General features: G+C 39.9%; 1 protein-coding gene across 3 annotated transcripts in view; it reads right to left on the reverse strand.

The window, feature by feature from the left end:
• Positions 1 to 22560, reverse strand: part of LOC126198474 (UHRF1-binding protein 1-like) — a 458855-nt gene that overhangs the window by 332016 nt on the left and 104279 nt on the right. For all 3 annotated transcript variants that reach the window (XM_049934830.1, XM_049934829.1, XM_049934832.1), the window contains exon 6: positions 18986 to 19053. In XM_049934830.1, the coding sequence (XP_049790787.1) occupies positions 18986 to 19053 (68 nt within the window). The remainder of the gene's footprint in view (positions 1 to 18985; positions 19054 to 22560) is intronic.

Raw genomic sequence — 22560 nt, forward strand, 5'->3', positions numbered from 1 at the left:
CAATGAGAAAGTGAAGATTCATTGAGTAATGTTGGAATTATTCATGAACTGACACTGACATTTTCAGGAACTGGGGGGGGGGGGGGGGGCGGCTCTCTTCACAGGTGAGAAAGAAGCAAAAGGCTGTAAATAGTGCATACTGATAGATGGTGTGTTTACACCTCAGAATTAAGATTTTACACTGGTAGTTTTGGAGTGGATCCTCATTGTAAATGAAGTGAGGAACCTTGTGAAAGTGAAGGTTTTGATCTTATTTTTGACAGGCAATTAATGGGATACATTACCAATGAAACTAACAGCTTTTACAAAGTAGTGAATGAATTATATATGGATATCCCTGGGGAATACAGTGGACACACAAAGGTGCAGATGAGATGTATGTTTTTAGCAGTCTGCATGGTGATGACTCACATGAAAAAGAATAGAATGAAGTATTATTGGTCTACAGACTCATTGACTGAAACACCTTCCTTTTTGAAAGTAATGCCTAGGGACAGATTTCTGATAGTTCTTCGAATGTTACATTTTAGTGATGTAAGTGTTTTGGGAGATGCTGAGAGGGGGAATAGAATCACGAGGATCATGAAGGAATGGAAGAAGACAGAGAACCAGGAAAGGTAAATTAGAGTATGATGGAAAAGGAAGTCACAGAAGAATAGCAGGAGATTATAAGGGAGAGGTTACCAAAGCCTGAACCAAAAACAGAAGAAGAGGAATGGGGACAATTTAAAAGTGCTATGGTAGAAGCTGCAGTAGCTCTATGTGGAAGGCCAAGTGGCCCAAAATAGTGAAAGGAGACACCGTAATGGAATGAAAGATTTACGAAGGTAGTGCGTAGGAAGAACAATGCCTTCAGACTGTGATTCTGAGGAAGGACAGGATTAGCAAGAGAAGTATAAGTGAAAGAAAAAAGAGGCAAATATGACAGTGGCTGAGGAGAGAAAGGATTGTGGGAACTACAGGGGAATCACACTGACACCACACTGTGCCAAGGTATATGAAAGGATCTTGGAGAGCAAAATCTGAAGAAAGTTCGAGAACAAATTGAGAGAGGAACTGCATGGCTTCAGACCTGGTAGACCCCTGGTTGACCTCATATTTGCAACGTGGCAGCTCTATGAGCACCACTATAAATTTGGGGAAGACCTTATGGTAACTTTTCTCAATATAGAAAAGGCATTTGATAGCATCTGTAGAATAAACATCTGGGAAGCACCTGAAAAGAAGGGAGTGGAAAAACAGATAACAAGCATGGTGGAAGAGATGTACTGTGGGACTCTGAGTTGTGTGAAAGTGGAAAATGAAAGGACAGACTGGTTTCAACAAACAAATGGTTTGAAACAGGACAGTTCATTGTCATCTCTTCTCTTTATTGTGGTCTTGGATGAGATAGTGATTAATGTGGCAGCAAAATCTAGAGATGATAAGATGAAAGCAATGGTATTTTCAGATGACTAATGTATGACATAAGAAGTGTCACAGAATCAAACATTTGGCTAAGTGACACGCTGTAAAAAGAAATGTTAGGTACAGCCTATCTGCTGTACCTCTCAGGCTGTTGCACTGAATCAGTTGTACATTGTGCAAACATGGCACAAAGGTGATTTATAAACTGACAAAGAAGATCAAAGAGTGCCTCGGATTGGCAAACAAGAAAAGGGACCCACTTGTAATGTTGGGAGTACATCGTATAAGTACATGTGGAAAAGTCTGCCATATTTACCCAATTGTAAGATGAGGCTTTTCTCCAAATTCGTCATTCAAAAAATAACGTGTCGTCTTACATTCACAGATTAAAGTACTGCTGACGAGGTTAACATTTTTATGTTGTTTAATAGAGTATATATGGGTCGTCTTTCATTCACAGATGAAGCTTTGGCTATTCAAATCACGTGCAGATTTATTTTGAAGATTTTGGAAGGACAGGGCTTGGCAAATGATACTCGTGTTCAAACAGGTTCGAGATTTCCTGATAAGCTGAAGCCTTTGATACAGTATCAGTGTCGCTTGAGCAGTCCTGGACATTTGCCTCACGTGGCATTAGTGCAATGCATACACGAGAAACTATGAACTAGTCACAATGACAATCTACAGTCTGCTTAAAACATGACAATTTAGTAAAACACAAGAGCAAATAGCACTAAATTCTTTTATAATACAAACTCTCTTTGTATTTGAACAGTTTTGCAGTAAAAGATCTCATACATGTATGGATACTGTGTACAAACATTAATGCCGCTTTTTAAGTATCGGTAACATTAAAAAATGGCTGAAAGCAAGGGGAAACTACAGCCGGAATTTTTCACGAGGGCCTGCAGCTCTACTGTATGGTTAAATGACGATGGCGTCCTCTTGGGTAAAATATTCCGGAGGTAAAATAGTCCCCCATTCGGATCTCCGCACAGGGACTACACAAAAGGACATTGTTAACAGGAGAAAGAAAATTGGCGTTCAACAGATCGGAGCGTGGAATGTCAGATCCCTTAATTGGGTAGGTACGTTAGAAAATTGAAAAAGGGAAATGGATAGGTTAAAGTTAGATACAGAGGGAATTAGTGAAGTTTGATGGCAGGAGGAACAAGCCTTCTGGTCAGGTGAATACAGGATTATAAATACAAAATCAAATAGGGGTAATGCAGGAGTAGGTTTAATAAAGAATAAAAAAAATAGGAGCACAGGTAAGTTACTATGAACAGCATAGTGAACGCATATTGTAGGCAAGGTAGACACAAACCCCACTCCTACAACAGTAGTACAAGCTTATATGACAACTACCTCCTCAGATGATGAAGAGACTGAAGAAATGTATGATGCAATAAAAGAAATTATTCAGATAGTGAAGGGAGACAAAAACTTAATAGTCATGAGGGACTGGAATTCGATAGTAGGAAGAGGAAGAGAAGGAATAGTAGGAGGAGGATATGGAATGGGGGTAATAAATGAAAGAGGAAGCTGCCTGGTCGAATTTTGCACAGAGCATAACTTAATAGTAGCTAACACTTGGTTCAAGAACCACGAAAGAAGGTTGTATACATGGAAGAGGCCTGGAGGTACTGGAAGGTTTCAGATAGATTATATAATAGTAAGACAGAAATTTAGGAGCCACATTTCAAATTGTAAGACATTTCCAGGGGCAGATGTGGACTCTGACCACAATCTGTTGATTATGAACTGTAGATTAAAACTGAAGAAAATGCAAAAAGGTGGTAAGTTAAGGAGATAGGACCTGCATAAACTGAAAGAACTAGAGGTTGTAGAGAGTTTCACAGAGAGTATTAGGGAACGATTGACAGGAATCGGGGAAAGAAACACAGTAAAAGAAGAATGGATAGCTTTGAGAGATGAAATAGTGAAGGCAGCAGAGGATCCAATCAGTAAAAAGACGAGGGCTAGTAGAAATCCTTGGGTAACAGAAGTTGTTGTTGTTGTTGTTGTTGTTGTTGTTGTGGTCTTCAGTCCTGAGACTGGTTTGATGCAGCTGTCCATGCTACTCTATCCTGTGCAAGCTTCTTCATCTCCCAGTACCTACTGCAGCCGACATCCTTCTGAATCTGCTTAGTGTAGTCATCTCTTGGTCTCCCTCTACGATTTTTACCCTCCACACTGCCCTCCAGTACTAAATTGGTGATCCCTTGAAGCCTCAGAACATGTCCTACCAACCGATCCCTTCTTCTGGTCAAGTTGCGCCACAAACTCCTCTTCTCCCCAATTCTATTCAATACCTCCTCATTAGTTATGTGATCTACCCACCTTATCTTCAGCATTCTTCTGTAGCACCACATTTCGAAAGCTTCTATTCTCTTCTTGTCTAAACTATTTATCATCCATGTTTCACTTCCATACATGGCTACACTCCATACAAATACTTTCAGAAACGATTTGTTGACACTTAAATCAATACTCGATGTTAACAAATTTCTCTTCTTTGGAAACACTTTCCTTGCCATTGCCAGTCTACATTTTACATCTTCTCTGCTTCAACCATCATCAGTTATTTTGCTCCCCAAATAGCAAAACTCCTTTACTACTTTAAGTGTCTCATTTCCTAATCTAATTCCCTCAGCATCACCCGACTTAATTCGACTACTTTCCATTATCCTTGTTTTGCTTTTGTTGATGTTCATCTTATACCCTCCTTTCAAGACACTGTCCATTCCGTTCAACTGCTCTTCCAAGTCGTTTGCTGTCTCTGACAGAATTACAATGTCATTGGCGAACCTCAAAGTTTTTATTTCTTCTCCATGGATTTTAATACCTACTCCGAACTTTTCTTTTGTTTCCTTTACTGCTTGCTCAATATACAGAGGCACTTTCCTTCCCCAGTACCACAGACTGTGGCACAATGGTCTAAGACGCAAGGATCATGCCACGTATGCAGTCAAACAACACGAAGAGACACAAAAAGAAAAGACACTTGTTTATATGTTAGAGTGCAACATCTGTTTATATGTAATTCCATTCTGTCAGGAGTACCACTCCCTGAAAAAAAATCTGAGTAAATTTTACGCTTCCTTGTAATACTGATCAAGTAACTAAATACAATACAAAAAGTTGATGAGAAAGTAAACATGCCAACAGCTTGTTTTATTTCAAAAACCTATGTAATTAATCAATCCCAAAGTAACTCAGTCCAGAAAAACAGGTGAGTGCACAAAAACTTGGTCCTCAAGGTGGTGAAAGATGGCTGGCCCTTCTCCCAGGAGTTTGCACCAGACACAAACACTGATATGTTATTCTATTACTATACAGCAATTATGTGCAACCTATTACATTTCATCACAGAACAAAGGTCCAACATCGTGATGTTTGTCTGTCATAGCAAAAAGTCTTTGAACAGAGTCAGAAGGTCACAGAAGGTGTGACATCCTCAGCCAATGCTTCTCGTTCAGGCCACGCACATTGTGCCAGGGCTTCAGAGAACACTTCAGTGGCTAAACCCACTATGACGAGAAACCACAGAGGGAATCTGGATAACGACACAGAAGTCAGACACCAAACTGTGCTTAAATTTCAAGATGTAATTTGAGTGATACAAATACAGATCATCGACAAGAAGCTACTTTTTAAGAGCAAACAATGTTTAATTTAAATTTTGTGTCACTTGAATATTTGTTGTAGCACCTATTCTCACAGCAAATTTAATATTTATCATTTTTACTGTACTACTTCCTAAAATCAACTCGCATTACTTGAAATTCCAATAGAACAGAAAGAGACCAAACTTGTATTATAGACAATTTATTGTCTAGCACTAAGCTATAAATAGATATGTAACTTGCAGAAAACCATCTGGTGAACTTGAAAAGATTCAAAAACTGATTCATGGAATAATAAATAACTATTCAAAAAAGTGACTGGTTGCAGTTTTTTTGCTTTTACATCAAATTCTATTGAACCTTTCTTAATACAACAAATTTCTTTAAAAGAAGGTAGCTATAGTTCAGTAGTGCTTGCTCTGAATTGCACACTGCCAGACAAAAAATGTAAAGTCCTCAAAAGACACAATCGGACATCTGTGTAATTTTTTACACATACACACCATTGGTAGGCATGTAAATTATTAGAGTTGGAATTCCTTGTGATCAGTAGAACAGACATCAGTGTGCATTAGTGTTGTTGGTCTTTTGTGTTGTTACCAAGGCTGGTAGGGTTTATAAAGGACACGAACAGCATCACATATTGAGTAATCACAGTGAGTGATACGGAAATGCTACATACTCATGTGAGGCATCAGCATCAGTACCTGGCACAGTTTGAAAAGGGCATCACTGTAGGTCTCCATTTGACTGGCTGGTAAAACTGTGCAATATCAAATTTGGGCCACATTCAGATGTGACAGTGGACCGACAGGCATACTGGTTGTCAATGCTCCAGTCAACCACTTCTGAGCACCACAAGGGAGGATTCCGAACTGTACATCAACCACATCATGACCTCTTCACATCTAGGCCTGCCTTCCATGAACAAATAATGGACTCACTTAACATTCTGTATCATCCCGCACCATTGGTTGGTAACAAGCAGCAAGTGCACTAAGCAATTACTGTTCCATGCATAGGTTACAATTACATCACTGTGCATTTGGAATGGTGTCATGACCGAGAAGCACGGGCTGCTGATGAACAGTGTCACACAGTGTTCAGCAACAAATCGTGTTCTGCACTACCCTGGATGACTGTCATCAGCGAGTATGGTGTTAATGCGGGCAAGGTCTCATTTTTCCAATGTTTTGGAGAGGCACAGCAATATTACTCTTGGCATCATCATGTGGTGAGTCTTCAGATATGACTTACGGCCAGTGGCGGATACATATGGGGGGAAGCAGGACCTCCCTGCCCTTGCAGGGCTGCCCACATTGCCACCCATGCTGCCCCTGCCAGTCAGCCCTCATGCTATTCGTTCATTTCTTTGGTCAGTTGACTCGAGTGAATCAAGTTATCAAATAGTTGTACTTTCCTATGTAGCACGCAAATCCGTGTCATCATATTTTATTTGTTTCTGTCTGGCACATTTTTTTGTCATCAGTCTACTGACTGGTTTGATGCGGCCCGCCACAAATTCCTTTCCTGTGCTAACCTCTTCATCTCAGAGTAGCACTTGCAACCTACGTCCTCAATTATTTGCTTGACGTATTCCAATCTCTGTCTTCCTCTACAGTTTTTGCCCTCTACAGCTCCCTCTAGTACCATGGAAGTCATCCCCTCATGTCTTAGCAGATGTCCTATCATCCTGTCCCTTCTCCTTATCAGTGTTTTCCACATATTCCTTTCCTCGCCGATTCTGCGTAGAACCTCCTCTTTCCTTACCTTATCATTCCACCTAATTTTCAACATTCTTCTATAGCACCACATGTCAAATGCTTCGATTCTCTTCTGTTCCGGTTTTCCTACAGTCCATGTTTCACTACCGTACAATACTGTACTCCAGACGTACATCCTCAGAAATTTCTTCCTCAAATTAAGGCCGGTATTTGACATTAGTAGACTTCTCTTGGCCAGAAATGCCTTTTTTGCCATAGCGAGTCTGCTTTTGGTGTCCTCCTTGCTCCGTCCGTCATTGGTTAGTTTACTGCCTAGGTAGCAGAATTCCTTAACTTCATTGACTTCGTGACCATCAATCCTGATGTTAAGTTTCTCGCTGTTCTCATTTCTACTACTTCTCATTACCTTCGTCTTTCTCCGATTTACTCTCAAACCATACTGTGTACTTATTAGACTGTTCATTCCGTTCAGCAGATCATTTAATTCTTCTTCACTTTCACTCAGGATAGCAATGTCATCAGCGAATCGTATCATTGATATCCTTTCACCTTGTATTTTAATTCCACTCCTGAACCTTTCTTTTATTTCCATCATTGCTTCCTCGATGTACAGATTGAAGAGTAGGGGCGAAAGGCTACAGCCTTGTCTTACACCCTTCTTAATACGAGCACTTCGTTCTTGATCGTCCACTCTTATTATTCCCTCTCGGTTGTTGTACATATTGTATATGACCCGTCTCTCCCTATAGCTTACCCCTACTTTTTTCAGAATCTCAAACAGCTTGCACCATATTATATTGTCGAACGCTTTTTCCAGGTCGACAAATCCTATGAAAGTGTCTTGATTTTTCTTTAGCCTTGCTTCCATTATTAGCCGTAACGTCAGAATTGCCTCTCTCATCCCTTTACTTTTCCTAAAGCCAAACTGATCGTCACCTAGCGCATTCTCAATTTTCTTTTCCATTCTTCTGTATATTATTCTTGTAAGCAGCTTCGATGCATGAGCTGTTAAGCTGATTGTGCGATAATTCTCGCACTTGTCAGCTCTTGCCATCTTCGGAATTGTGTGGATGATGCTTTTACGAAAGTCAGATGGTATATCGCCAGACTCATATATTCTACACACCATCGTGAATAGTCGTTTTGTTGCCACTTCCCCCAATGATTTTAGAAATTCTGATGGAATGTTATCAATCCCTTCTGCCTTATTTGACCGTAAGTCCTCCAAAGCTCTTTTAAATTCTGATTCTAATACTGGATCCCCTATCTCTTCTAAATCGACTCCTGTTTCTTCTTCTATCACATCAGACAAATCTTCACCCTCATAGAGGTTTTCAATGTATTCTTTCCACCTATCTGCTCTCTCCTCTGCATTTAACAGTGGAATTCCCGTTGCACTCTTAATGTTACCACCATTGCCTTTAATGTCACCAAAGGTTGTTTTGACTTTTCTGTATGCTGAGTCTGTCCTTCCGACAATCGTATCTTTTTCGATGTCTTCACATTTTTCCTGCAGCCATTTCGTCTTAGCTTCCCTGCACTTCCTATTTATTTCATTCCTCAGCGACTTGTATTTCTGTATTCCTAATTTTCCCGGAACATGTTTGTACTTCCTCCTTTCATCAATCAACTGAAGTATTTCTTCTGTTACCCATGGTTTCTTCGCAGCTACCTTCTTTGTAGCTAGGTTTTCCTTCCCAACTTCTGTGATGGCCCTTTTTAGAGATGTCCATTCCTCTTCAACTGTACTGCCTACTGCGCTATTCCTTATTGCTGTATCTATAGCGTTAGAGAACTTCAAACGTATCTCGTCATTTCTTAGTACTTCCGTATCCCACTTCTTTGCGTACTGATTCTTCCTGACTAATGTCTTGAACTTCAGCCTACTCTTCATCACTACTATATTGTGATCTGAGTCTATATCTGCTCCTGGGTACGCCTTACAATCCAGTATCTGATTTCGGAATCTCTGTCTGACCACGATGTAATCTAATTGAAATCTTCCCGTATCTCCCGGCCTTTTCCAAGTATACCTCCTCCTCTTGTGATTCTTGAACAGGGTATTCGCTATTACTAGCTGAAACTTGTTACAGAACTCAATTACTCTGGCACATAGATAGCTAAAACATACCTATGAGAAAAGTCGTAGCCAAAATCAGATTCAATGCTCAAGGTGCATGATGGCATGAGAGCTAATGCTGATAGCCACTTTAGCCACTTTGCTCGTATTATTGAAGAGGCGAAGGTAGTTATGGAAGAGTTATACGTGGAGATGACTGTTCCTCGTCTTACAAGCAGACAAAGACACAAGGAAAACTGCGATCATAATGATGATGCCATGACATATTGGAAAAGAACTGTTTGGACCATGTTACGACCGACGTGAGAGAATGTTTTTCTGAAGAAAATATTTATCACTTAAAATTCAACATACTTTTGCCCTCACAACTATGAAACATGACAGTAATGATCTGGCATATAAATTGAATCAGTGCTTAACTTTGAAGAAGAATCGCTCTCTGTGATTAAAAAGAGACTAATGGGAGATATTCTTCAATACAAGCAAATGAGCATAAATGCTCTTAATGATTGTGATTCTGTTATGCAAGCGTTGTCTGTCTGTCGTAGATCTGATTATCCTACTTTGCACACGCTGTACAAAATATCTGCTTGTCTACCTGCATCTATTGCTATAGCAGAAAGAAGATTTTCAACTTTGCAACATACAAAGATGTGGCTGAGGTTGACAATGAAGGAGGATCATCTTAATGGCTTAGCTCTGTTGAACACTCACTCACCCTGACACTGATTGTCCTACTGATGATGTAATTAACCAATTTGTCAGGAAGAATAGGTGCATAGAATTCATCATTTAAGGAAGATAATCACAGTTGTAACTATTTTATATCATAAGATGGCTTTGTCTTGTATATGTGTATAATCAGTTTAAATAAAACCTTCTTAAACTTGGCATGTGACTTGATTATCTTTTATTACAGTAAAAGTAAAGGTAGCTCAAGATATCTTTAGCACCTCTCCTTGAGGTTTTTCTGTATCCGCCTCTGCTTCAAGCCACAGGCTACAACTGAACAATGCTCATCCACACATGGCATTTGTCTCTGTGAACTGGCTGCATGAAACTGAGATACTGCCATGACCAGCAAGATGCTCGATCTGCTCCCATTAGAACATGGGTGGGACTACCTCAGATGTCAACTCTATCTAACTACCATCATCCAGAATATCAAGGACCAATTACAACAGATGTGGGCCAGTATGCATCAGGAGATGACACAGTGGCTTTATGACACCCTTCCCAACTGAATTTGTGCATGTATTCAGACTGGAGAGAGTGCAATGTCATACTCGTAAGTGGGCTCATACTTCCAAGTTTTGTGCAAATTTGGTTCACTTTTTTTAATCGCTGAAATAATGTAATATCTTTCTGTTTCCTCCTTCCCTTCCGAGTGCTTCACATTTGTTGTCAGGATGCGTATTTCTGGACACATTTTATGTTAGATACAAGTTGTATAAATGCGGTCTAGAGTGCTTCCTTTTGAGAGAATTTGCATTACCAAGACTGGTTAGATTTCTAAATGGTTATAACTTAGAAAGTTTTTGTTTACATACAGCCAAACTCATGTCCTTGAAAAATTTAATACATACTTTCAAGTTAAATTTAATTCTTATTTCCAAATCACTTGATCCTGAAAAGAAATGTGGGTGTTGTTACTGGGTAGTGGGCTTGCAATCACATAGGAAATATTTTAGACTGAGAACTGAAGAGATACTCTTTTAACTGCAGAGTATGCAGGAGGAAAATATTAAATGAGGAGCACAGAAGGAAAATCTGTGAACTTCAGGCACAGTTGGAAGAAGTACTGAAGAAGCTGACCGGACTAAGGGAGACAAAGCGGAAGCAGGGGTTAGAAACTGGCAGCTGGTTAACAGGCCGGTAGAAAGAGAATGCAATCTGATAATTGCATTATATCCATATCCAAAAACTGGAAAGTTGCACAGGTCACACCAACATTCAAGAAAGGTAGTAGGTGTAATCCACTAATTACAAGCCTATATCATTAACGTCGATACGCAGTAGGATTTTGTAACATATATTGTGTTTGAACATTATGAATTACCTTGAAGAGAATGATCTATTGACACACAGTCAACACGGATTTAGAAAATATTGTTCTTGTGAAACACACCTACCTCTTTACACACAAGAAGTGCTGAGTGCTATTGACAAGGGATTTCAAATTGATTCTGTATTTCTAGATTTCCAAAAGGCTTTTGTCATTGTACCACACAAGCAACTTGTAGTGAAATTGCGTACTTATGGAATATCGTCTCAATTATGTAACTGGATTTGTGATTTCCTGTCAGTGGGGAGTTCGTAGTAACTGACAGAAAGTCTTGGAATAAAACAGAAGTGATTTCTGGCATTCCGCAAGGTAGTGTTATATGCCCTCAGCTGTTCCTTTCCTATATAAATGATTTAGGAGGCAATGTAAGAAGCTGTCTTAGGTTGTTTGCAGATGATGTTGTCGTTTATTGTCTCGTAATCTCATTAGAAGATCAAAACAAATTCAAAAATTATTTGGAAAAGATATATGAATGTTGCGAAAACTGGCAACTAATGCTAAATAATGCAAAGTGTGAGGAATCCGATAAACTTTACACAATAAATCAGTCTAATCTAAAGGCCATTAATTCAACTAAATATCTAGGAATTACAATTATGAACAATATAAATTGGAAAGAACACATAGAAAATGTTGTGGGGAAGGCAAACCAAAGACTGTTTTATTGGCAAAACACTTAGAAAATGTAACAGATTTACTAAAAAGACTGCCTACACTACACTTGACCGTCCTCCTCTGGTGTATTGCTGCTATCCTTACTAGATAGTTTTAATGGAGTACATTGAAAATGTTCAAAGAAGAGCAGCATGTTTCATATTATCGGGAAATAGCGGAGGGAGTGTCAGGATTTGGGATGGACACCATTAAAGCAAAGGCGTTTTTCATTGCAGCAGAACCTTCTCACAAAATTTCAATCACCAACTTTCTCCTCTGAATGCAAAAATACTTTGTTGACACGAACCTAAAAAGGGAGAAATGATGATCATAATAAAATAAGGGAAATCAGAACTCGCACAAAAAGATATAGGTGTTCATTTCTTCCGCGCGCTCTTCAAGAGTGGAATAATAGAGAATTACTGAGAAGGACGTTCAATGAGCTCACTGCCAGGCACTTAAGTGTGACTTGCAAAGTATCCATGTAGATGTATATGTATAAACACTAAGAACATGTATCAACCACTGCCAGAATTAACTGGAGAAGAGTCTCAGGTAGGACTAGTGGCAAGAATTGTGCAGTACACTACAGCTGTAATCAGGAAGCCTAGTAGTGTATAAAATGTTAGAAGGGGGAAAATGCTGCAGGTGAGATGTAGGCCCTTACTTACAAGAAAGCTTAGAACCCACCGTAATATTCAGATAAAATGCAGGGGTAAGTCAAGTCACCTAGGGTCTTTATGTACGGATTTTTTAAACGAGGGCTATGTAGTCATAGTAGGTGGCGCAGAAAACTATTTGGATGGGGATGGGACATATTATTTAGGTGATGGTTAGCACAAGGTAGCTTCCCTCACTTGTGGGTACCAACATAAACTTTGTAGAACTGTTGTAGTGGCATGATAAGTTATGCCTTAATGGAGCTGTAAGGTAGCCTAATGTGATGTTAGAGATGGCACTGATGGAACCTGACCCTGTGCATGTTGCTGTATCATTTAGGATTATCAATAGCTTGGATTTCACTAGGAACAACCCACATTTAAAACAAGTTTGGGAAGGGAAGATTGGTACAGCCGATTCGTGAAAATATAGGAGGTGAATCTCAGTCCGTAAATGGTCAAAACCTGTTGTCACAGGTAGGAAAAACAGGTCTTTTTTTTTTAAGATAAATCAAAACAACAGGTTCCCCTGCCAGAAGAGTACCCCTGTCAGTTTAAACAATTCTGCAACAAGCACTCATGACACAGAAAATGACACACGTAATACGTGTCATAAAGAAAAAGAAACCACTGGAAAACGTGATACAGGACACTTCACAGACTTGACAACACCTCATCAAAACATGCAATGAATAAGAAAATAAAACACAGCATCTTGAGTTGAGCTCAAATCTTAGAAATGCTCAATAGTTTATGTCACTGAGCTCAAGTCTAGAGACAAAGAAATCCAACATGTAGTATTACCATTGTATGAAATGACAGACTCTTCTGTAGCGCTACTTCAAAGGGTGGAGGAGTATGCTTTTCTATCGCATAAGAAACAAGTTTAAATCAAAACCTGACCTTAGTATGATAAGTGAAGACAAACACTTCAAAATGTCAGTTATTGACTTAACAGGGCTTGACATCAGTAAGAAATTAATCATTTTGAATCTGTATCGATCACTTAGTGGCAGAGTGGACACTTTTTACAGTAAAATCTCAACAACAAATGTTAACATAATTCTGTATGAAGATACAGATATAAACACATCACAAATGAATCTTATAGCACCCCAATAAACATCTTTCGCAGTTTATGTACATCTACGTTGGTCGATCTGTGAAAATGCAATACAAATGAATAGATAAAGAAAATCTGATCACCAAGAGACAGCAAGAGAAAACACATATAAAGGTTAACGAAATGAGCAAGCTTTCAGAGACAGAGGCTCCTTCTTCTGGTAGAAAGGTTAAAGGGGAAGGAAGAGGGATAAAGAAAAAGGGCTAGTGAGGTTTATAAAATGGGGGGGAGTTCAAAAAAGTCATCCAGAACCCAAGATTAGGGGGGACTTACTAGACATGATGAGAAGGAAAGACTGATCTTCCTTTCCTTTATATCCCTCTTCTGATTCCCTTTAACGCCTTGGCCACTGTTTCGTGAGTAGATTTTTTAATCTATCCAATTACATTACATGTTGGTCAATTGTGTGGTGAGGGTAACAATAATGACAGGATTGGTGACTGACCATGTGGCCACAAATATGGGCAGTGAACAGTGTGGCGTAGCTGTAAAAGATCTTCGTCATCTGTCAGATACTTCCACCTACAAATCTTGCCACAGTGACCCCATTCCAGTAATCTGGATCTCCAGCCACTACTCAAATCCTTAGGCCCATCCCAGATACTCTCCCCAGAATCCATCTATCTACTTACCCATACCACTCCCCACACTTCCACCTTCTACATGCTTCCTAAAGCCCATAAACCCAACCACCCAGGATGCCCCATTGTCGCCGGTTACTGCACCCCCACTGACAGAATCTCTGCTCTCACAGACCAACATCTTCAACCTGTTACCCGGAACCTATCCTCCTATATAAAAGATACCAACATTTCCTCCACTGACTCTCCACAGTTCGTGTCCCTTTACCACACAGTGCCCTGCTCGTCACTATTGATGCCACCTCCCTGTACACTAACATTCCTAATGCCCATGGCCTTGCTGCTATCAAACACTACATTTCCAGACGCCCTATGGATTCCAAACTAACAACTTCTTTCCTAGTCTATATCCTCACCCACAATTACTTCTCCTTTGAAGGAATTACCTACAAACAAATCTGGGGTACAGCCATGAATACCTGCATCGCACTATCCTATGCCAACCTATACATCAGAAATCTAGAGTAATCCTTCCTACAAACCCAGAATCCTAAACCCCTCACCTGGTTCAGATTCATTGACGATATTTTTGCTACCTGGATTGAAGTTGAGGACACCCTATTCACATTCCTCCAGAACCTCAACAACTTCTCCCCCATTTGCTTCACCTGGTCCTACTCAACCCAACCTTCCTAGTTGTTGACCTCCACCTCAGAGGCGGCTACATCAGTACCTCCGTCCATATCAAACCTACTAACCACCAGCAATACATCCACTTTGATAGCTGCCACCCATTCCATACCAAGAAGTCCCTTCCATACAACCTAGCCACCACGGTCATCGCATCTGCAGTGACGAGCAGACCCCCCTCAAAATATACCGAGAGTCTCACTGAGCCTTCAGTGACCGTAATTATCCTCCCAACCTTGTACAAAAACAAATCTCCTGTGCCTTATCTTTCCAGTCTGCCACCACCTCCCAAAGTTCCACAGTCTGGCCACAGAGGAGCATCCCCTCGTAACTCAGTACCATCCGGGACTGGAGCAACTAAATTAAATTCTCCGCCATGGTTTCGATTATCTCTCATTGTGCCTTGAAGTGAGAAATGTCCTGCCCACTATCCTTCCCACCCCTCCTACAGTGGTATTCTGCCACCCAACGAACCTACACAATATACTCGTCCATCCTTACACAACCCCTGCTACCTATCACTTACCTCATACCCCTGTAATAGACACAGATGCAAGACCTGTCCCATACATCCTCCTACCACCACCTACTCCAGTCCTGTCAGTAACATCACCTACCCCATCAAAGGCAGGGCTATCTGTGAAACCAGTCATGTGATTTACAAGCTAAGCTGCAACCACTGTGCTGTATTCTATATAGGCATGACAACCAACAAGCTGTCTGTCTGGATGAATGGCCACCGACAAACTGTGGCCAAAAAACAAGTGGACTACCCTGTTGCTGAACACACTGCCAAATATAACATCCATCTTAATGACTGCTTCACAGCCTGTGCCATACGGATCCTTCCAATCAACACCAGCTTTTCTGAATTGCACGGGTGGGAGCTTTCCCTGCAATACATCCTATGTTCCCATAACCCTCCTGGCCTCAACCTTTGTTAGTCACTGTCCTCACCCATCCAGCCCCCTCCCTGTTCCCATACCAGCACTACACACCCATCATTTCAACGCCACACTCAGTCTTTTAATTTCTTTTTATTTCTCTCCTTTCCGCTACTTACCCCCCTCCCCACCTTCTCTCCTGCCCTCCGTCTAAACTGCAGCACTTCACTGTTCACCACCCCCACTATACTATCCGTCTCCATCCCTGCCCCAGCCTCCTCCTTACCCCCAACCAGTCGCCACTCGCATCATGCATTGGTGCTACTGCTCGCAATGTGGTTTCAGTTGTCCGAGACTGCAGACGTATGTGGAAGTTGTATTTGCCTGTGTGTGTGTGTGTGTGTGTGTGTGTGTGTGTGTGTGTGTGTCTATTGTTGACAAAGGCCTTAATGGCTGAAAGCTATAATTGTCAGCATCTCCGCTATATGGTGAATAGCAACTTTACTTCTCTAATATTGTAAAATATCTTGGATTCACAGACAATTTTTGGAAAATAATGGAAGTAAAACCATGTATGGACAAAACCTGCACACCTACAAAAGACTTACCCACTAGCAAATCAATGTTGAGATGTACAAACCTTAAAAAATTAAGTCAGCAGGCTTCAATGAAGTATCAACCTGTCTGCTGAAAAAAAAATGCATGCAGGATGTATAAGCTCTCTTAACTAACAGAATTCACATTGGGGAATTTTCCAGAGTAGTCAAAACAGGTACGAATTGTGCCTCTGCTAAAGAAAGGTAACACCGAATACACAGAATACTTCAAATTAATTTCCCTGCTGTCATCATTCTCAAAAATAATACAACTGATATGGAAGACATATCAATGAATTACTTGAATAAATACAACTTTCTAAGCAAGTTACAGTCTGGAGTCCAATGTAGCAGAAGTACAGAATCAGCCACAGTAGAATTAACACAAGTGGTACTGAAACTTCCTGGCAGATTAAAACTGTGTGCCGGACCGAGACTCGAACTCGGGACCTTCGCCTTTCGCGGGCAAGTGCTCTACCAACTGAGCTACCCAAGCATGACTCACGCCCTGTCCTCGCAGCTTTACTTCTGCCAGTATCTCGTCTCTTACCTTCCAAACTTTACAGAAGCACTCCTGCGAACCCTGCGGAACTAGCACTCCTGAAAGAAAGGATATTGCCGAGACATGGCTTAGCCACAGCCTGGGGGATGTTTCCAGAATGAGATTTTCACTCTGCAGTGGAGTGTGTGCTGATATGAAACTTCCTGGCAGATTAAAACTGTGTGCCAGACCGAGACTCGAACTTGGGACCTTTGCCTTTCGCGGGCAAGTGCTCTGCCAACTGAGCTACCCAAGCACGACTCACGCCACATCCTCGCAGCTTTACGGGTCCCGCAGGAGAGCTTCTGTAAAGTTTGGAAGGTAGGAGACGAGATACTGGCAGAAGTAAAGCTGCGAGGACGGGGCGTGAGTCGTGCTTGGGTAGCTCAGTTGGTAGAGCACTTGCCCGTGAAAGGCAAAGGTCTCGAGTTCGAGTCTCGGTCCGGCACACAGTTTTAATCTGCCAGGAAGTTTCATATCAGTGCACACTCCGCTGCAGAGTGAAAATCTCATTCTGAAAAGTGGTACTTATTGCTCTTGACACACTCATAAATCTTGCTAAGGATGTTGGTGATGCTGATCATAAGACCCTATTAAATAAGCTAGAATCATTAGGAATAAGAGGAACAGCTGATGACTGGCTCCAATCACAGATAGGGTACAAGGAGTACAGATAACACAAACATCAAATAAAGCTATGTATCAGTGAAAAACTTATTAGAACCAAAATATATTAATGTAAGAATTCCTGAGGCTGGCATTTTAAGACCAATATTGTTGCAGATACATATCACTGGCTTTCCCAACAGTGCTAGACTTGGAGAAAAAAAAATCTTTTTTCTGATGTCAACAATATTATAGTCTCTGAGAAAACAAGAGAACTCCTTGCAGAGAAAGCACTTTAAACACTCTGTTTGCAATGTATCAATACGGCATAAAGTTACGCAGAACACAACAATAACAAATGTCATGAATTTCTATTTCAAAATGGGAAAATGACTTGGTTAAATTAAATGTAGATAGCACCTCTATTGAGTGCATAATAAACAGGAAATTCAAAGCAGCGTTTTCTATCAACGAATAACCTTGTACAAAAAAGTTTCTATGGAGATCACAAGTACTACAGCAACTTATTTAAAGAGGCTGTTAAATGACAACTTCTTTAACTTATTTAAAAAGACAGTTAAAAGTACCAAAGCTCTGTAGTAAATAGTATTACTTTCTATACCATAGCCGACTACCTGTTCCATCCTTGTCACACTATACCCATAAGTACATAAATGTCTGTATGTATGAATTATGTTTTCTTCTTTATTCTTAAATTGTAATACCGCGTGATAGCCAACATCCTTGTAAGGGCTGAATGAAACAACAACAACAACAACAACAACAAATGCTACTACTACTTCTACTGCTGCTGCTACCACCACCATTACATATAAAGACAGTCTAAGGCTCAGTATCCTTGATATTCCTTTTGTTTTAACTCTTTTGTCTTATGCCTGTAACCTCACATCATTTACCTTATCCTCGTTAACTGTCCTCGAAGTCTTTGATGCAGGATCGGTTAGAAATCATTTATTCACATAAACGGCTCATCATTTGGTGCCTCCCTCACCCAATGTTATCACCTTATCCTTTCACCTGTGTCAGTTCGCACTTCACTACTACTGATACACACACTACACAAGTCTTGCACTTGGGTGATCCTGGCATCCCTCTCAGCTTGACACACAAAGAGGCTGCAAATTACTTTAATACGTCTTGAATAGAAATCGTACAATTGTGGTGTCTCTGGTGGCCCCCTCAGCTTGACACCGCAAGTGGTGGTTTGTATCACTTGAGCCTTACACTGGTCCAGCTCTCACCTACTATAATCTCGAACATTTAAACTTTTCCCCAGTTAGGTGTACTAAGGTTTGTGACTTACTTATTATTCTCTTATATGCAGTTTTCCTGCATCTGTCCATACAGAACAGATCACTGTTTCTAAAAGCTGGAACTTCAAATGATTTTAACAGGTATTAGAACAACACAAAGCACTTCTCTCAAAAATAATAATTATTTTTCTAGTAATCAACAGAAGGGACAAGGAAAAGATTTATTATGGAAATGAAAGGAAACACAATTTGCTAACAATTCTGTGTTGTGTAAGGGGAACAAAATGAACAATGCAGGCACACACTGTATACTACAAACATCATATTTAGACTGTCATTTATGAAAATTTCACATCATTATTCAATGCTGCCATATGAGCAAGAGAACTTGCTTAAAAGTAGCTTTGGATCAATGTTCTGTTGCTGCTCTGTAAAATGAATTAATTATTAAAACTGTTCAATATAACGTTACCTGCAGCTGTTGGAGGTTGATCTGTAACGCACCACCATCCTGAAGATCTGGATGCACAGATCGTCCATCTAAAACAAATAAATATACAAATAAAAACAAAAAAACACAAATGAGAAAAATGCTTTTTTAACAACATATACTGATTCTCTTTAAAATACATAATAAGAACTGCCATTCACTACACGTATATGACTCTTGTAATAATATTACCAACTCATACAATGTGCTATAAAAGATAATTATAAAATAAAGATTATTATATCATATTTTTACACCTTTGTCTTTTGTTTCACCTAGCAAAGAATAGTGGCTTTCTAAATGCTGGCACTCCCTTTTATGCTCAGTACTACAAGCTCATCAGCCAAATTCTGGAATTCAAAAACTGGCTGTTTTAATTTATGTTACTTCCATTAACTTACTAGCTGCTTTGATATCTTTTGATTGTGCATGTTATGTTGTTGTTCCTCCTTTACCTACACTGTTTTCCTTAACTTTCCTCTATCTCGTGTCTATGTTTTTCCCTTAAATTGTGATTAAAGTTCCAGAAGTTTGAGATTTGGTGCATTTCTATGTTAGTTTGTATATTAGCAGTGAAGCAACTGATCCTAACACAATTGCAGGTAAATAAGTGGTCCTGTTTTTGTCTAATGGGTTGTCTTTGAAGCTGGGATGATGTCAGTTTTACTTTTAATGTGTGTCTGTCTGCAGTACTAAAGCTTTCTTCTGCCCGATACACTTAATGTCTGAAGGTAATGACAGCAATTTATTAATTTTATTAGAATAGAATCAAAATTGGTATTTCTTAGTCAGGTGCAGAGATTTTGGGTGTTGTTATTCTAGGCAATAGAACACCTGCTTCAAGAAAACTAGTAATTTCTTTCTTTCATCCATGTAAGGCCTGTAAGATGGCGGCTGCAGTGTAACGTGTTAAGTTCAATCTCGTGACATTTAGTTGAATTCGAAGGTGCTCTCGTAAGTGGTGTTGTCTAGTACCAGTGGAAATTGTGTAAACAACAGTGTTCTGTGTGGTAGTGCTATTTTTTCTGTGCTCCACCAATATCTATGCTGGAGAAAATGGTAAACAGGAGAGTGAACAGCAGTGTGTCCAGCAGCAGGGAAGCAGCAGGTGCGGCGGGCTTGCTCTTGGTGGAAGATGTGGCCACGGCTCCCGGTATAGCTGAGATGGTCCACTCTGAGGTAAACGCTGCGCTTCGCGATAAAGACAACCTCAATCTGATAGCAGGCACTATATCAGATACAGTAACGGCAGCAGTATTGGCCAAAATGGTGAAACTGTTGAGGCCAATACTGCCAAAATTACAGCATTAAAAAAGTCTGTGTCTGAATATGAGAAAAAGGCATGACAGTTGGAAGTAAAACTATCTGCCGCAACAGACGAGCTACAACAGTACCTAAGGCGAAATAGTCTACGACTGTTTGGCATAACAGAAAATAAGGAAGAAGGCACAGACAAACTGCTTATACAGGTTGCACGTGAAAAATTAGGCATTGAAGTGACTAAGGTAGACATTGACAGGAGCCATCGGGTGGAACAAACACTACCAGGTGCTACCAAACCTCGTCCGACAATAGTTAAATTTGTCTCATACCGAAAAAGGGCAGAGTTCTTTACCCAGAAGGAGAGGTTAGCAAGACAGGGCTTACAGTAAGGGAAGATCTGACACATGAATGGCTAAAGATTTTAAACAGTGCCATATCCCATTTCGGTCTTCTGAATGTGTGGGCTCAGAATGGCAGAGTAATCATGAAGACAGCAGCTGGAAAGAATACAGTCACAAACATGACAGAACTGAATAGTATTAAGTGAAGCTACTCGAGCCAAAAGTGTAAACTTAACACCATTTGCAAATTGTAACATCCCCTATACTCAGATATACTGTCTCATAATTGTATTAACTTTTTAATTATCCCCATATTTGTACCTTCAACTAATTTTTTTTAATTGTATTAATTTTGTATTATTTTTTGTACCTGTAGCTCTGACATTTACTTAATTTTAGTTACTGATAATACTATTTTTATTTGCTCAGTTTATTCTCTTCCATTCTGTAATAGTACCGTTGCAATTATTAGTCTCTCCTTTTGTTCATTAATCACCCATCTCTTTGGTTTCAATTGTTCATAATAAAAATCACTATCAGTATCACTTTAGTAAATTTCAATCCAATTGTAGTTTTCCTACGATAATCACTATCAGTGTCACTCTAATAAATTTCAATTTAATTCTACCTTCCTATGATAATCTACTAGTTATTAAGCTTACTTCTCTCTGCTGGTAACATCGGCCTTTTAAATCATTCCCCTTTTCCTTATTTCCATCCTAAGCTGTTTCAAATACACTAATTACATTTCACTTCTTACGACAGAGGATACACAGTGACATACAGCCGTCACTGTTTTGGTCATATTCTCCTTGCACCAAATACCACTACTCCATTTTCTATACCCCTGCAACATTAGGAAATATCTTGCAATCGCCTTTCTTTTGGCACTCACAGAGTCACAAACAGGTCGCGCAAAATCTCGGACACCCCTCTGTTATGTCACTTCACGGAAGCAGCGGCCAGTGACCCTGGCAGCAGGGAGTGCCCAACAAAGGGACAAACCAGTCTACCACCCTACTCCAGGCTGCCCAGGGGTGAGTCAGAGTTATTAGTAGTGCACTGCAACATCCAGTATTTATCTACAGACAATAGACAAAATTTTGTCTTGAGAAATACTGCAAAAAAATACTGCAGCCGTTTTTTACAAAAAAATGTTTCCCCGCCCCACCAAAGTCTAAGTGGCGTATTTTGAGACTTTAAGAATAAACAGTTTTTTTCTTTTTAATTTTGTTTAGTGCTCATTACCTGCTACCATTTGTTATATATTCCTGACATTGTGCCAGAATGTGGACAGTATGCAGCACCATATTAAACTCAGCAGAAAAACTTCAAAAAGCCAAGATCACTACTAAAATATTTATTTGGATAATCGGTTTTGGTAAGACTACATTACCATATTTTGATCTTATGCTCTATATAAATAATCTATGCTACACATTGTGTCCCATCACAAATACACATGTGAAGATTATGAAAAGCACTTGATAGGCATCTTCAGTGGCCTGTAATATGTATATTTTTGTTTATGCTATTTGCTTTATATCTGGGATGACAGCCAAAAAGTAAAAATTATCAAAACACCTTAACTTTACACACTGAAGTCCCAAAAAGCCAGGTATAGCCATACGTATTCAAATACAGAGAGACGTAAACAGGCAGAATATGGTGTTGTGGTCGCACCACCTATATAAGACAACAAGTGTCTGGCGCAGTAGTTAGATCAGTTACTGCTGCTACAATGGCAGGTTTTCAAGAATTAAGTGAGTTTGAACATGGTGTTATAGCTGGCACATGAGTGATGGGACATGGCACCTCCCAAGTAGCGATGAAGTGGGGATTTTCCTGTACGACCATTTCACGAGTGTACTGTGAATATCAGGAATCTGGTAAAAGATCAAATCTCTGACATTGCTGTGGCTGGAAGAATATCCTGCAAAAATGGGATTAACG

This window comes from Schistocerca nitens, chromosome 8 (genome assembly GCF_023898315.1).
Source record: "Schistocerca nitens isolate TAMUIC-IGC-003100 chromosome 8, iqSchNite1.1, whole genome shotgun sequence".
In the NCBI taxonomy this organism is placed as follows: Eukaryota; Metazoa; Arthropoda; class Insecta; order Orthoptera; family Acrididae; genus Schistocerca; species Schistocerca nitens.